General features: G+C 52.6%; 2 protein-coding genes across 2 annotated transcripts in view; both read left to right on the forward strand.

Annotated features, from left to right (window-relative positions):
• Positions 1 to 35: 35 nt before the first annotated feature.
• On the forward strand, positions 36 to 3,396 carry NODAL (nodal growth differentiation factor). The gene is made up of 3 exons (XM_019545905.1): positions 36 to 210; positions 374 to 1,185; positions 1,922 to 3,396. Exons 1-3 carry the CDS (start codon positions 36 to 38, stop codon positions 2,072 to 2,074), a joined length of 1,140 nt encoding a protein of 379 aa, XP_019401450.1. The 3' UTR covers positions 2,075 to 3,396.
• Positions 3,397 to 7,072: 3,676 nt separating this feature from the next.
• Positions 7,073 to 11,900, forward strand: part of EIF4EBP1 (eukaryotic translation initiation factor 4E binding protein 1) — a 9,084-nt gene continuing 4,256 nt past the window's right edge. The window contains exon 1 of the mRNA XM_019546108.1: positions 7,073 to 7,245. Within this exon, the coding sequence (XP_019401653.1) occupies positions 7,110 to 7,245 (136 nt within the window). The 5' untranslated portion in view covers positions 7,073 to 7,109. The remainder of the gene's footprint in view (positions 7,246 to 11,900) is intronic.

Raw genomic sequence — 11,900 nt, forward strand, 5'->3', positions numbered from 1 at the left:
TAGCGGGGCGGTGCGGAGCGGGCCGGCTCCCCGCCATGCCCCTGCGGCTGTACCTGGCGGTGCTGCTGCTGCTGCTGCCGCCGCTGCGGGCGGCCAGCCCCGGCGCTGGCTACATGCTGCAGCTGTACCGCTCGCTGGCCCGCGGCGGCCCCGGGCCCGAGGCGGCGGCGCTGCGGCTCTCCGACGCGGTGCTCAGCCTGGCGGCCAAGGGTGAGGTCCCGGGGCGGTGCGCGGGCTGGGCCCGGGCAGGCTCGCCAGCTGCCCCTTGGGTGCGGGGCAGGGGCAGGCCCCCGGCCCCGCTGCAGCCCCGGCTTGGCTTCCGCGCAGGGTGTGGGGTGCGCCGCTCATCTGTGCTTGCCCCTGCCTCCTCCAGGCTCCCTCCGGGCTGGGGACCGCTGGGCTTTCTCCTTCGACATGAGCCCCATCTCCGGCGGCCAGGAGGTGAAGCTGGCCGAGCTGCGGGTCCGCCTGCCGCCCGCCTCGCCCGCCCGCAACGTGACGGTGGACATCTACCACCGCCGGGAGCGCCCGTGCCAGCGCAACCGCACCTGCGTGGATAGGCTCTTCCTGGGCACCTTTGCTGGGAGCCTGGCCTTCAGCCAGGCCTCCTGGAAAGTGTTTGACATCACCGGCATGCTCCAAGCGTGGCTCCACCAAGGCACGGCCCCCAGCAGCAGAGAGCATCCCGAGCCTGCAGGCATCCCGAGGCAAGGCTGGGAGGAGAGGCATGGCGGTGCCCCTGAAGCGCTGGGCGCTCTAAACGTCAGTGGCTCCCAGCACGCGGAGCTGACCCTGGCCCAGGGTATGACGGATAGGGTCCTACTGGTTGTCTTCTCCAAAGACAGGCCTTCAGCAGAGCCCTCCCATGTGCCCACGCTGATCCGGGCGGTGGAGACCTCCAAGCACGTCATGTCGGACAGCACCTCCAGGCACTTGGGGAGCCGCCGGCACCGCAGGACCAGGAAGGAGAAGCAGAGGATTAAAATGAGTGGCATGCCTGCTCTCAGGCTGGGGGAGGAAGGCAGGTCTCTGTGCAGGAGGGTGGACATGATGGTCGACTTTGCGCAAACGGACTGGGGCCTCTGGATCGTTCACCCCAAGAAGTACAATGCCTACCGGTGCGAGGGGGAGTGCCCGGCACCTGTGGATGCGACCTTCAAGCCCACCAATCATGCGTACATGCAGGTAAGAGCCATCTTTGCCCCTGCACAATGGGGCAAGCTGTTGCCTAGCTCTGCACTGGGTTGACCCTGGGAAGCAGAGGCTGCTTTTGAACAGGGATGGATTCCCTAAGTTACAGCTGCCATCGGCTGCTGGTCCAGTAGCAGCATCCTAGCAGCAGAGATCCTGGCTCCAGGACTCTTTTCCCCCCCTCCCCCAGAGTCCGCATAGGATTGGTCTCTAGGCTGCTTAGTCCGGACTAGTTTTAACTCTTAACCCAGGTGTGTTGGGAACGTTTGGAGAATGGGGCAGTGGGGAGCTGCTCAGGCAATGGCAACCACTGACATTAAGCTTCAGGCAAAACCAGCACCCACATGTTGTAGGAACCTCACATCAGCCCTGGGGCCGGCAGGAGACTGGGCAAACCCTTGCAGGGTTTGGCTCCTGTGCGGATGGCCTGGTGCCTTGCAGCTGTGTGTGATACTGTCTGACAGGCTCTGCTGTCAACCTGTATGGATGCTGAGTGGGGACTTGCCTCGCTGCCTGCAGCAGGACCAGTCACAATTGGAGTGTTAGTGCACAGGGAACTGGACCATCGTTTTGTTCTAGGCTCATGCTGTTGGCCTGGTCCCTGGCTGGGGCTGCATGCCCAATGCTTTCCCTGAGTCAGGCCCCTCTCAGATGAGGCCTTGCAAGTCCCCAGCCACTTAGTTCTGGTACAAGCCTAGTGGCTTATGCTTTCACCTTCTCTCTTCTCCAGAGTTTGCTGAAGGCACACCATCCCCACCGGGTGCCCTGCCCAGCCTGCGCCCCCATCAAGATGAGCCCCCTTTCCATGCTGTACTATGAGAAAGGGGAGGTCATCATCCGTCACCACGAGGACATGATCATTGAGGAATGTGGCTGCAGCTGACTACGAGCTGTGCTAGGTGAGCCCCTGCGTGGCTTTGCTGGGGTCACCACCCTGGATGCTAACATCAGACTGACAGCTCTTCCTGTGCTGGGAGTAGTCGGGAACAAGCACTGCTCAGACGTCTTCATTGTGCCAGCAAAGGTTCAGATGCATTGGCCCGCAGATCAGTGCACAAAGTGGGGTCCAGCTTCCCTCTTAGCGCTCTCTTGTGGTACTCATGTTAGAGGATGGGTGGTGGGAGATTAGATAACTTACTGCCATAGAAACAAGACCCAGCCCCAATGGAGAAGAGTGGGGAAGTGACTTCTATAAGGGGAGCCCTGCAGTGGTTTCCTCCATCAGGCTTCTCCAGTGCAGCTCTGCCTGAACCAGGCCAGGAGGGACCCACAAAATGCACTTGTTCCAGTGTAAATAGCTCTGCTCAAATGCTGTGCCCAGATGGATTCAGCATGGAAACCAATAAAGAAGTTTTACTGCAGTGCGTACACTGAGTGGACTCTATGCACGTTTGCCAAGAGATGGAAGCAATTAGTAAAGAGCAGGAGCAGCTGGGGAGGTGGAATGGCGAGAGGCAGTGCCATTGATCTCTTTGCTTCCAGGGGCTGGTTCAGACAGATGAAACTGGGCATGGTTTGATGTCCAGCTACCCTCTCCCTTTTTGCCCCTTCTTGGCCACTCACTTTCCCATCATGCTCTTGGGCTGAACCCATCATTGTCACTGCTAGGGCTTTCCTTTAGGAGAGTGTCTTTGTTGGGAACTTAACCCCCTCAACTTCTAGTAGCCTTCTGGATGCCTCTTGCACCTCTGGAGCAAGCACAGTGACTCGGAGGAGTTCTGCTGCCTGTGGGCTATTTCTGATGAGAACCTGGGTTTGGGTAGTCAAGTTGCACTGTACAATCTTCCCCATATCTATGCACTGTACTAGTTAATTTAAAAACCCCACAAGCTAATGGGCATTATCAGTTTTGACAGTGTTATCAGGGCTTTCTGTTTTATTAGGCATTGTGTTGTAGGTGGGTTGCAGAATGCAGGATTGTTTAAAAACACCTCTTGCAAAAGCCTCAGCAACTTGCCTCTATCCTCAGGTACAGAACCTTTGTCTTCATGTGAATGAGAATAGATCTGTCCCCTCATATAGCTGCTAAGGATGCAGTTAGCTCCAACTCGGTAACCTTCTTTACTGCCCATGATTGTTGAACATAGCAAATTGAGTTTGCTTTCTTCCACATGTCCAGAATGTTGTCGTCAGCTGGGGACTCTGAGGGTGGGGGTGTACTTGTATTGATACCTAATTATAATAAATTTCTGTATTTGAGATTTACAAAGCAGTCTTGTTTTCGTAGCATGATTTTTCAGAGGGAAAGGATCAGTTTCCTGACAACCTTGGTACAGTCCTGATCAGGAGGGCTTATCAATTTGCTGGCGAAACCAGAACAAGCTCATGAAGCTGCTTTCTTTGGCTTCATTCCTGCTTCCCAGAATGTGATGAAGTAGGATTTCAAGCCCCTCTAGGCAAGTAATGCATGTGCGTATTTGAGAGTGGTGTTCTGATGCACTGATGTGCATGTGTAATGCAAAGGAAAAGGCAAGGTGGAAGGCCAAGAGGAAGCCAGTGCTGTAGATATAGATATAGACTGCCCCATGAACAGGAGCATCCATATGTTGACAGGAGATAAAGAACAAGAAAGTATTCTTTTAATGATCCACAGATTGGCCCTTGTTCTACACCAGCTTGTGAAGTACCTGCCTGCCTTGAAGAGGAGCGGGGAGCCGAGTAGATTTTTCACCCTGATTTCATTCTCAGAGATCGGGAAGACAGCTGACTGTACTTTCTGAGCTATAGGAAGTAGACAGAGAAGTTGTCCTTTTGGCTGGTAAATTGGAAATCTACTGCCAAGTTTTGCACCTGTGAATTACTGTTGTTCATGTGGATCACACTGAGGCTGCTATGAGGGAAAGTGTTGGGTAAACAGCCCATCCACACCTGGCCGAGAAAGTCCAAACTCCAAATCCCGTCCTGACATGTCATGGTGCCAACCCTCATTGTGCCTTTGAACAGCAGGTCCAAAGGATTCTGGGATGGCTCTAAGGAGAGGCCAGGAACCCTTTCTTACTGCTGCAGGGCCTTGATGACCTCCAGATTCCACATCTTTCCCCCCACCCGCCCCTTAACCCCTGCTAGCATGGGCCTTGGTCTGATTAACTCCAATCCACATCCAGGCACCGGATAAACAAAGTGTGTCTGGTTCTCACAGCAGAGCGCTGCCTCCTGGCATTGATCACTAGCCCTGCTTACATATTCAGACAGCATTTCACACCCTGGCCACCCAGTAATTAGAGGGTCATTTGCAGCAGCCATTAAACTGCTGGCAAAGAGAAGCCTTGCAGTGCAGTTACACCCCCCCCCCCCAATTCCTTGAGTGAGACAGATTCCCCGCCATGGGAGATGGGGTTTAAAATGCAGGATGCGTGGCACTCTGCCCCCATGTTTAGTGGGGTCATGGTCTCTAAATACAAGTGGGCTGGAAATTCACTTTTCTAAATAAAAGCTTAGCATCTCACATGAGCCTGGGCCTTAGAAATAACATCAAAGACTCTAGGACTAACAATAACATTGCACTGATGTGGGGATGCACCCAGCCTAGAGCTCTGGGGCTAGTGCTGTGAATGGAGACATAATCTCTGCAGGCAAAACACTTTCCAGCCCCTGTCACCATCACCCTTTGGAGAGCCCAATACACATTAGCTGCACAAAAAAGGAACTGTGGGACTTGAAAGACCAATGCAGGGAGACGAGGGCAATTGGACTTCTATGGCAGATACTCTGGTCACTGTATAGTGTCCAGGAGCTCTCCATCCTTTCCAAGTGGTTAGTTTTGCACTTGGACACATGCACAGGGCTCTCTTCAGAGTTAGAGGCAGCACAGTCTAGAGCAGTGGTTCTCAGCCTTTTTGTACCAGGACCCATTTGTAAACACTGACGGCCAGTCCTGACTCAGCGGCCCTCACTCCCGACCTGCTGCCCCCAGGCCCCAAGTCCCCAGTGTGTGGGGTAGGGGTGGGTGTGTATGAGGCATGGTAAGCCCCAAGCAGCCCCTTGCAGGCTGGTACTCTGCCTGCCTGCAGGGGAAAACTGACATTTTACTCCTTTAAAGGTGAATCAATTTTTAAAGTTTGTTCATGACCTTTTAATATATTCTTGTGACCTGCTTTTGGGTTGCGACCCATGGGTTAAGAAACGCTGATGTAGAGGACGGGGTTCTGGGCTACGAGTCAGAGGCCCACGTTGTTGTTCTGGTAGGGAGGTTACCCAGGCAGGGAGTGCCAGTCTATATTCAGCTGCTTCTGGCTGGACAAGCTTCTGAGTGAAATCCTGGCCCTGCTGAAGTCAATAGGGGCTTTGATGTCGCATTTCCCTGGGACAGGATTTCAGTCACATGCACAGATAGGGCAGAACAGTATGTGTCTCACTGACTTAGTGCTTGGGGAGCAGGCAGGAGCCCATTCTAACAGCAGGGAGCTCACTTGTCAGAGGCATGGTACAGGCTGGCTTGGGTAGGGATGAGTGACTGGGATGTAGGGTGGGAGTGGGCTTCGTCAGAGCCAGAGGACCCAGCCCTGACTTTTCACCGGTTGACAGGATTGGCAAGGAGGATTCCAGCATCCAAGCAAGGGCACTCACTCAAGAGTAAGCCCAAGCACTCAGCAGAGACCGGCTCTTGTATCTGTTCCTCCAGAATTAGGATTAGGAAGCAATTCTAGGAAAGCACGTGGCTGCCACATTTCCAAGCTGAGGAGTAAGGAGCCAAGTACAGAGCACAGACCCTGTCTCACTTCCCCTCCCTCAGTGCCCCAGACCAGACTTCTGCTGTCCCTCTAGCCCACCGGATCTGACTCCATGGGTCTGCGAGAGCATGTGTGGCTGCTCTGGGGTTTGTATGACAAGAAAGGGCTTGCTGGCAATTGCCACCTGCCTGTTTGATCGGCAGTCTCCCCAGGCTGAGGAGGCACAGCCTGAGTGCAAAGAGGGAAGATAAACAGAGTTTGCCCTAGGTCCATGTGAGCAGGAGAGAGTGAGAGCAAACAGGCTGAAGGGCCATTTAAGGCAAAACTGCTTGTTCGAGGCTCAGGGACAGCACAGAGCAAGCTGTTGATTAATGCTGGTGACAGAGCCAGCGCCTGGCTCCAATGTCAGCCTTATGTCTACCTCCTCAGCCTGGCTGGCTAGCTCGCTGCCTGCCGGTGAAACCCCTCAGGAGCCAGCTCAGCACCCCACAGGGGTACAGGAGGGATGGTCCAGCAGGGAGGGTGTGAGATGGGGCTCGTCTCCTTGCCACCAACTTCCCATCTGTCTTGTCCACACTCTCCAAAGCATCCCCAAAAAGTGCTGAGCGCCAACCCCTCTATTCTCAGTAGGGCCAAGCCCCTTCCAAAGGGGAGGGGGCTTCTTTTGTCATATACATATATCTCTATATGTACATATATGTATATAGCTATATAGAGAGAAAGACACGTATATGTGTATAGAGATAGATATATATGTGCACAGAGATATATCTATAGATAGACATATATCTCTATACACCTATATATCTATACACATATGCACATCTCTATATCTCTATATGTATAGCTATATCTTTAGATGTAACTGTATCTATACTGAGAATATATCTATATAGAGAGATATATAGATCTATTCATATATACATACAAAGATATCTATATCTATGTAGAGATATATATATATAGATCTATACATATTATATAGTTCTAGATCTATATAGATACATATATAGATCTATACATATAGACATACATACAGAGACCCATATATTTATTTCTCTCTCTAGACATACATGCATCCGTCCAGACGTAGATATACCTATGTCTTGCCACACACGCGCAGTGGGCGGGGCCCCAGGAAGGGGGCGTACCCCCGCGCTCCCGTGGTGCCCCGCGCGCAGGGCGGGTCGGAAGTGCGGGCGGTTCCGGGTCGGAGGGCGCGGGCGGGCGTGCGCTGTAGTCGCCGTCATGGCCGTGCCGGGGAGCTGCCGCCCGGGGCAGACACCGAGCCGGGACATCCCCGCGCCCGCCGGCGCCCCGCGGCTCCCGCCCGGCGACTACAGCAGCACGCCCGGCGGCACCGTGTTCGGCACCACGCCCGGCGGTGAGCGCCGCGCCACACGTGTGCCTCACCCCCCGGGCGGGGCAGCCGTGAGCGCGGCCCGCGGGGCTGGCGGGCCGTCTGTCAGTCCCCGTCCCTGTGGCTTGCACGCGGGCTTGGCAGAGCTGGGGGACGGGGACGGGGCAGCCAAATGGCTGTAATAATAAGTCGGTGCCCGCGCTGCGCTGCGGCGACACGGCACGGGCAACTGGTGCCTCCCGTGGGGCGCGACCGGGAGGAGGGGCCCAGTTGTAGTGGGGGCACAAGCACTGTCTGTGCTCCGCGACCAGCCGGAGCGCTCGCTGTCAGAGGGGCCATGTGTCCCTGTCCCCCCCACGACGTGACATGTGCTCTGGTGGCTTCGAGCAGAGTTGGTCCCAGGCCTGCTGTGAGCATTGGGGCACCTTAGATGCTGTAATAACTGGATTGGAATCAGAGATAGTGAGGGCTGGAAGGGGCCTCAGGAGGTCACCTCTAGGCCACCCCCCTGCTCCAAGCAGGACCAGCCCCAGCTACATCATCCCAGCCAGGGCTTGTTGAGCCAGGGCTAAAAAAACTTGCACGGATGGTGACTCTGCCACTTCTCTAGATAATGTGTTCCAGGGCTTCGCCACCCTCTTAGTGAGAATTTTTTCCCCTAGTATCCAACCTCAGTGTCCCTTGCTGCAACTTGTGCCTGCTGCTCCTTGTTCTGTCACCTGCCCCCACTGAAAGCAGCCCAGCTCCAAGGCTAGTTGTGTTGCTTTGGTGATTCTTTGGGCAGAGCGACCTGCTGGCGCCCGTCTCCTCAGCAGGTATGAGTGGCTGTCGGCTCACAGGGAGCTCATCCACCCTTTTTAACAGCTCTTGTTTTTAGTCCTGCTGGATGTCCGCGCACCCTCCTCACCCAGGCCAGTCACCAGTGGCCCCAGCATGGAACAGGCTGTGCTGGTTTACATGGTACCAGACAGCACAGTGAGAGAGGCCTGGCCTGAAAGGAATTTCACATTATTACAGCTGTTTAGACACATTGTCCCTGTCCCTCTGCTTTGCCATGCTGTTGAGAGATAGTGAATGCTGCACAGCGTAGCTACAGATGGAACACGCTGTAAGTGAGAATGCTGGCAGATGGGAAGTTGCTAATTCAGCAAGGGATCAAAGGCAATCAGTAGGGAATTAAACATTGCTGAAAGGAGTGGCGATTCAAAAACACCAAAGTGGTGGGGCACTGACTTCCCTTTTTTAAGCAATGGTCTGGAAAGGTGAGCATATGAAAATTCACCTGCAGTTCTTTTTTATGAGAAAGTATGTAGAAAATTAAAACACATTGTCACGTATTAATGTGCTTGGCTGCTTGTTACCCTCCCTTTTATTGTGGCTGGTGGCTGCCGCATGTATTTTCTCATGCCTGCTACTCTGGCATCAGAAATGCTTGGGATATTGGCATTTCTCTGCTTAGTCCTTTGGCAGCTGAGTCAAAAGCATATGTTTTTGAAGTATCACCAGAAATGAACCAGGCTGCAGACTGAGGCTGATTGGAGTGAATGCTAATAGAGCTCTTGATGCAGTGGAGTCTTGCTGATCTTCCTTGTGCTAATCCAGAAACCTGCTGGTTCTCGCTAAATGCTGCCTTGCCATGCTGTGTCATGAGCTTTCTGTGATGGCTACTGTCCTAGTTGACTATCTGGTTTTCAGCAACGCTTGTTTGTTTGACTTGATAAACCCTTCTATTGAAAGCATGTAACACACTGTTCCAGTCCCCTGGCCAAGGCGCTGAAGTACTGTGAGCAGTAAATTATGTTGCACTTGTCAAAATAAGGGGCCTACTGAAATTGCCATGCAAAACACTTGAATAATGTGTATAGGCAGCTCTTGTGCACTTCAGCTTCCCTGGTAGCTCCACTGATTTCAATGGCACTGGGTACCAAAATGCAACATTCTGGGTTTATTGCCAGATGCTGAAATACACTGTAGCCTTCCTTGGACAACGAGCATATTTAGTCTGGGGCAGAGGGAGCTTGGAATGTTTTCTGGTGCCTTGGGAATGTCTTTTCCCTGGATTTACAACAGTTTTGCCTGCTTCTGTTCTGCCTGGTTCTGATCAGTTAGGCAATTCAGCATGCTTTGTTCCCCTGCTGTTTCACTTGCAAGGGAACAAATAATAGTAGAATGCAGGCAAAGGCCAAGGGCATGTCTGTGAATCATCTCAGGATGGTAGCGGAACGGAGTTGCTCAGGCAATCATATGATAGTTAGATGCTTTTTGTTTTCTTGGAAAAAATCCGTCACCCTTATTCTGTAGCAGTGTCAACATGAGAATGAGGAGTGGGGGTGTTGGTTGGTTGTGATTAAAGTAGTTCTTTAAAGCCATAGACTAGGGAAGGCTTGTGGGTGTCAGGACCTGCAGGCCCTGGAGAGGAAGCCTGAAATGAAGGCTGAAGATGGGAATGGGGAAGTATGCTTGTTCAGGTGCTGGATATTGCAGGGTAGTTTTTTACTGTGCTCCTTGCCCAACTACAGTTTTAGGGAGACTCAGCTGCATTCAGCCTGAAAGATGAGCTTTTCCTTGATGAACTAGTCCCAAGGTGACTCCCAAAGAGCTGTACCTCAGAGCTGTGCTGCTTGTGTCCCTTGCACATGATAGTGGCTGTAGCTTGCTGCCCTGGGTGAGGTCTGGGGAGCCCTTTCCTGCCCTGCAGCATTCAGGAATGGGTTTGGGACCACTAGACATGCTGAAGGATTCAGAAGCATCTTCTCGGCACTGTTTGCTTATCCTCTTGGCTCTGTGAGCCCCCAGGAGCTAGGTATCGAGTCTCCTGTAGCAGCATAAGTGGCGCTGTTTGCTTTACAGCAATTGGAGACAGAAACCAGCCCTGAGCAAAGGGGTGAAAATTGGGAGGAATGCAGGGGTGAGATATTCATGACCTTTCAGCCCATTTAGGCTTCATATGTACTGTATCTAAACTTTTCATGAGCCAACAGCTTGGGAGCCTTTGTCAGCTCTGCTCTTCAGAGCTCAGTCTGCCAAGTGCAAAACCCCACATAATGTGAGAGTGCGCAAGCAGAAATGAGCAGCAGGGCGTGGGTGGCATTCCTGTTTGGGTTACCTTGTAGCTGTCTCATCATAGGGAGAGAGTCAGGGTGAGTGATGTTCCTGTTGGCTTAAGATGCCTGCTCCTCTCTCTTAAGGGGAATACAACACCTGAATGCAGGGCTGTTTGTGGCTGTAGGGAGGCTGGCTGGTCCAGATCTACCACAAGGTGCTTGAGGAAACCAAGCACGTGCTTTGTAATGCAATGGCTCAGTGGCCTCTTGGGGAGCCACCCATACATACTGAAATTGTGAAGGGGTGTTGGCTGTAGCTGTGTTGGTCTGAGGACACAAGCAGACAAGGTTCTTTGGCTAGATGTGATATTTTTATTAAACCAACTGAATAGTTGGAAAAATTGTTCTTTGCAAGCTTTCAGGCACAAACACCCTTCTTCAGGCATAGGGAGCATTCCTGCTGTTAGCTTTGCCACAACAGGTAATTTCTGAGAGTGCCAGAGCCTGCATTTCTCCTTGGCTCAGCCCCCCCGGGATCAGGGGGAACTGTGGGTACACAGGAATGTGGGGCTGAGCCCAGGCATCGGCTGGAACAATTACATTCCCTGGTGGAGAAATCATCTCCCGAGCCATAAACATGTTGTTAGACCGTAGACGGGACTTCCTTTGCTGTACTCTGCTAAGGCATGCAACAGTGCCCCTGAGGAGAGGGTCTCTTCTGCTCTGTACGCTATTTTGAAGTCCCACTGTGTCTGGCCGGGACAGTTGGCAACCCTGGAACTAGGAGTGAATTTCCATAGAAGCCCTTGTCAAATAACCTTTGCAGTAGGGGTGAATTGGGACTTGGAAGACAGCTTTGGAGGTTGTTACCAGTAGAAAGAGCCCAGTGATGGGTTTGACTCTTGGTCTGACTATCCGTTTTTGGTGACAGCTGCTGGTGGATACCTTGTTCTGTTTTTAACTAGATACTGCATTTCATAAGCAAATGCTGTGCGTATATGTCATAGGTAAATCTAATGTAAATCATTCTTGCTTGCCTGTTAAGAAGTGTACACCTAATACAGCGTGCGCTAACTGTAGTTCTAAAAACCCTGCCTTTGCTCTGTAAACTGTCCGGCAACTACTGCTAAGGTCAGGATTGTTTCTTCTTGATTATCCCAGGCCTGCATTTGCTTTGGAGAGACCTTGCTAGTTTAACTTCACCCCCCTTAATCTGGTCACCATAACCTTTAAGGGTGAAAAGTTTCCAGTGTTCTGGAAACTCATTGGCAGATTTTCCTCAAAGCTCAGTATTGAGTTATGTGACTTCATAGCTTTACTGTGAAAGCAACACATGTGCCTAGCATTCCAAGAGCGGCACCTGCTCCCACTGCCTTCCTCTTCTGCTGCCTGAGTTTGCCACAGCTGGGAGCACTTTTGCACGGGGATAAGAAGGGTTCTCTCTTACCTGATGGGCTGGATGGAGTGTGTCACTGGGCTGGCAATGTCTGGCTGTCTCCGTGGAGGGCTTTCATGGTGCTTGGGCCAGGTGCCAGATGACTGGAAGATGGCTAACGTGGTCCCCATCTTCAAAAAAGGGAGGAGGGAGGACCCGGGCAACTATAGGCCTGTCAGTCTTACCTCTATCCTTGGGAA

The sequence above is a fragment of the Crocodylus porosus genome, unplaced genomic scaffold (genome assembly GCF_001723895.1).
Source record: "Crocodylus porosus isolate Cpor-Errol unplaced genomic scaffold, CroPor_comp1, whole genome shotgun sequence".
In the NCBI taxonomy this organism is placed as follows: domain Eukaryota; kingdom Metazoa; phylum Chordata; order Crocodylia; family Crocodylidae; genus Crocodylus; species Crocodylus porosus.

Excerpts from the sequence above, each read along its gene's own strand:
- NODAL (XM_019545905.1), top strand. The coding sequence starts at position 36 with ATGCCCCTGCGGCTGTACCTGGCGGTGCTGCTGCTGCTGCTGCCGCCG. Across the intron at positions 211-373 it reads GCTCAGCCTGGCGGCCAAGG|GCTCCCTCCGGGCTGGGGAC; the intron begins GTGAGGTCCCGG and ends TGCCTCCTCCAG. Across the intron at positions 1,186-1,921 it reads CCAATCATGCGTACATGCAG|AGTTTGCTGAAGGCACACCA; the intron begins GTAAGAGCCATC and ends TCTCTTCTCCAG.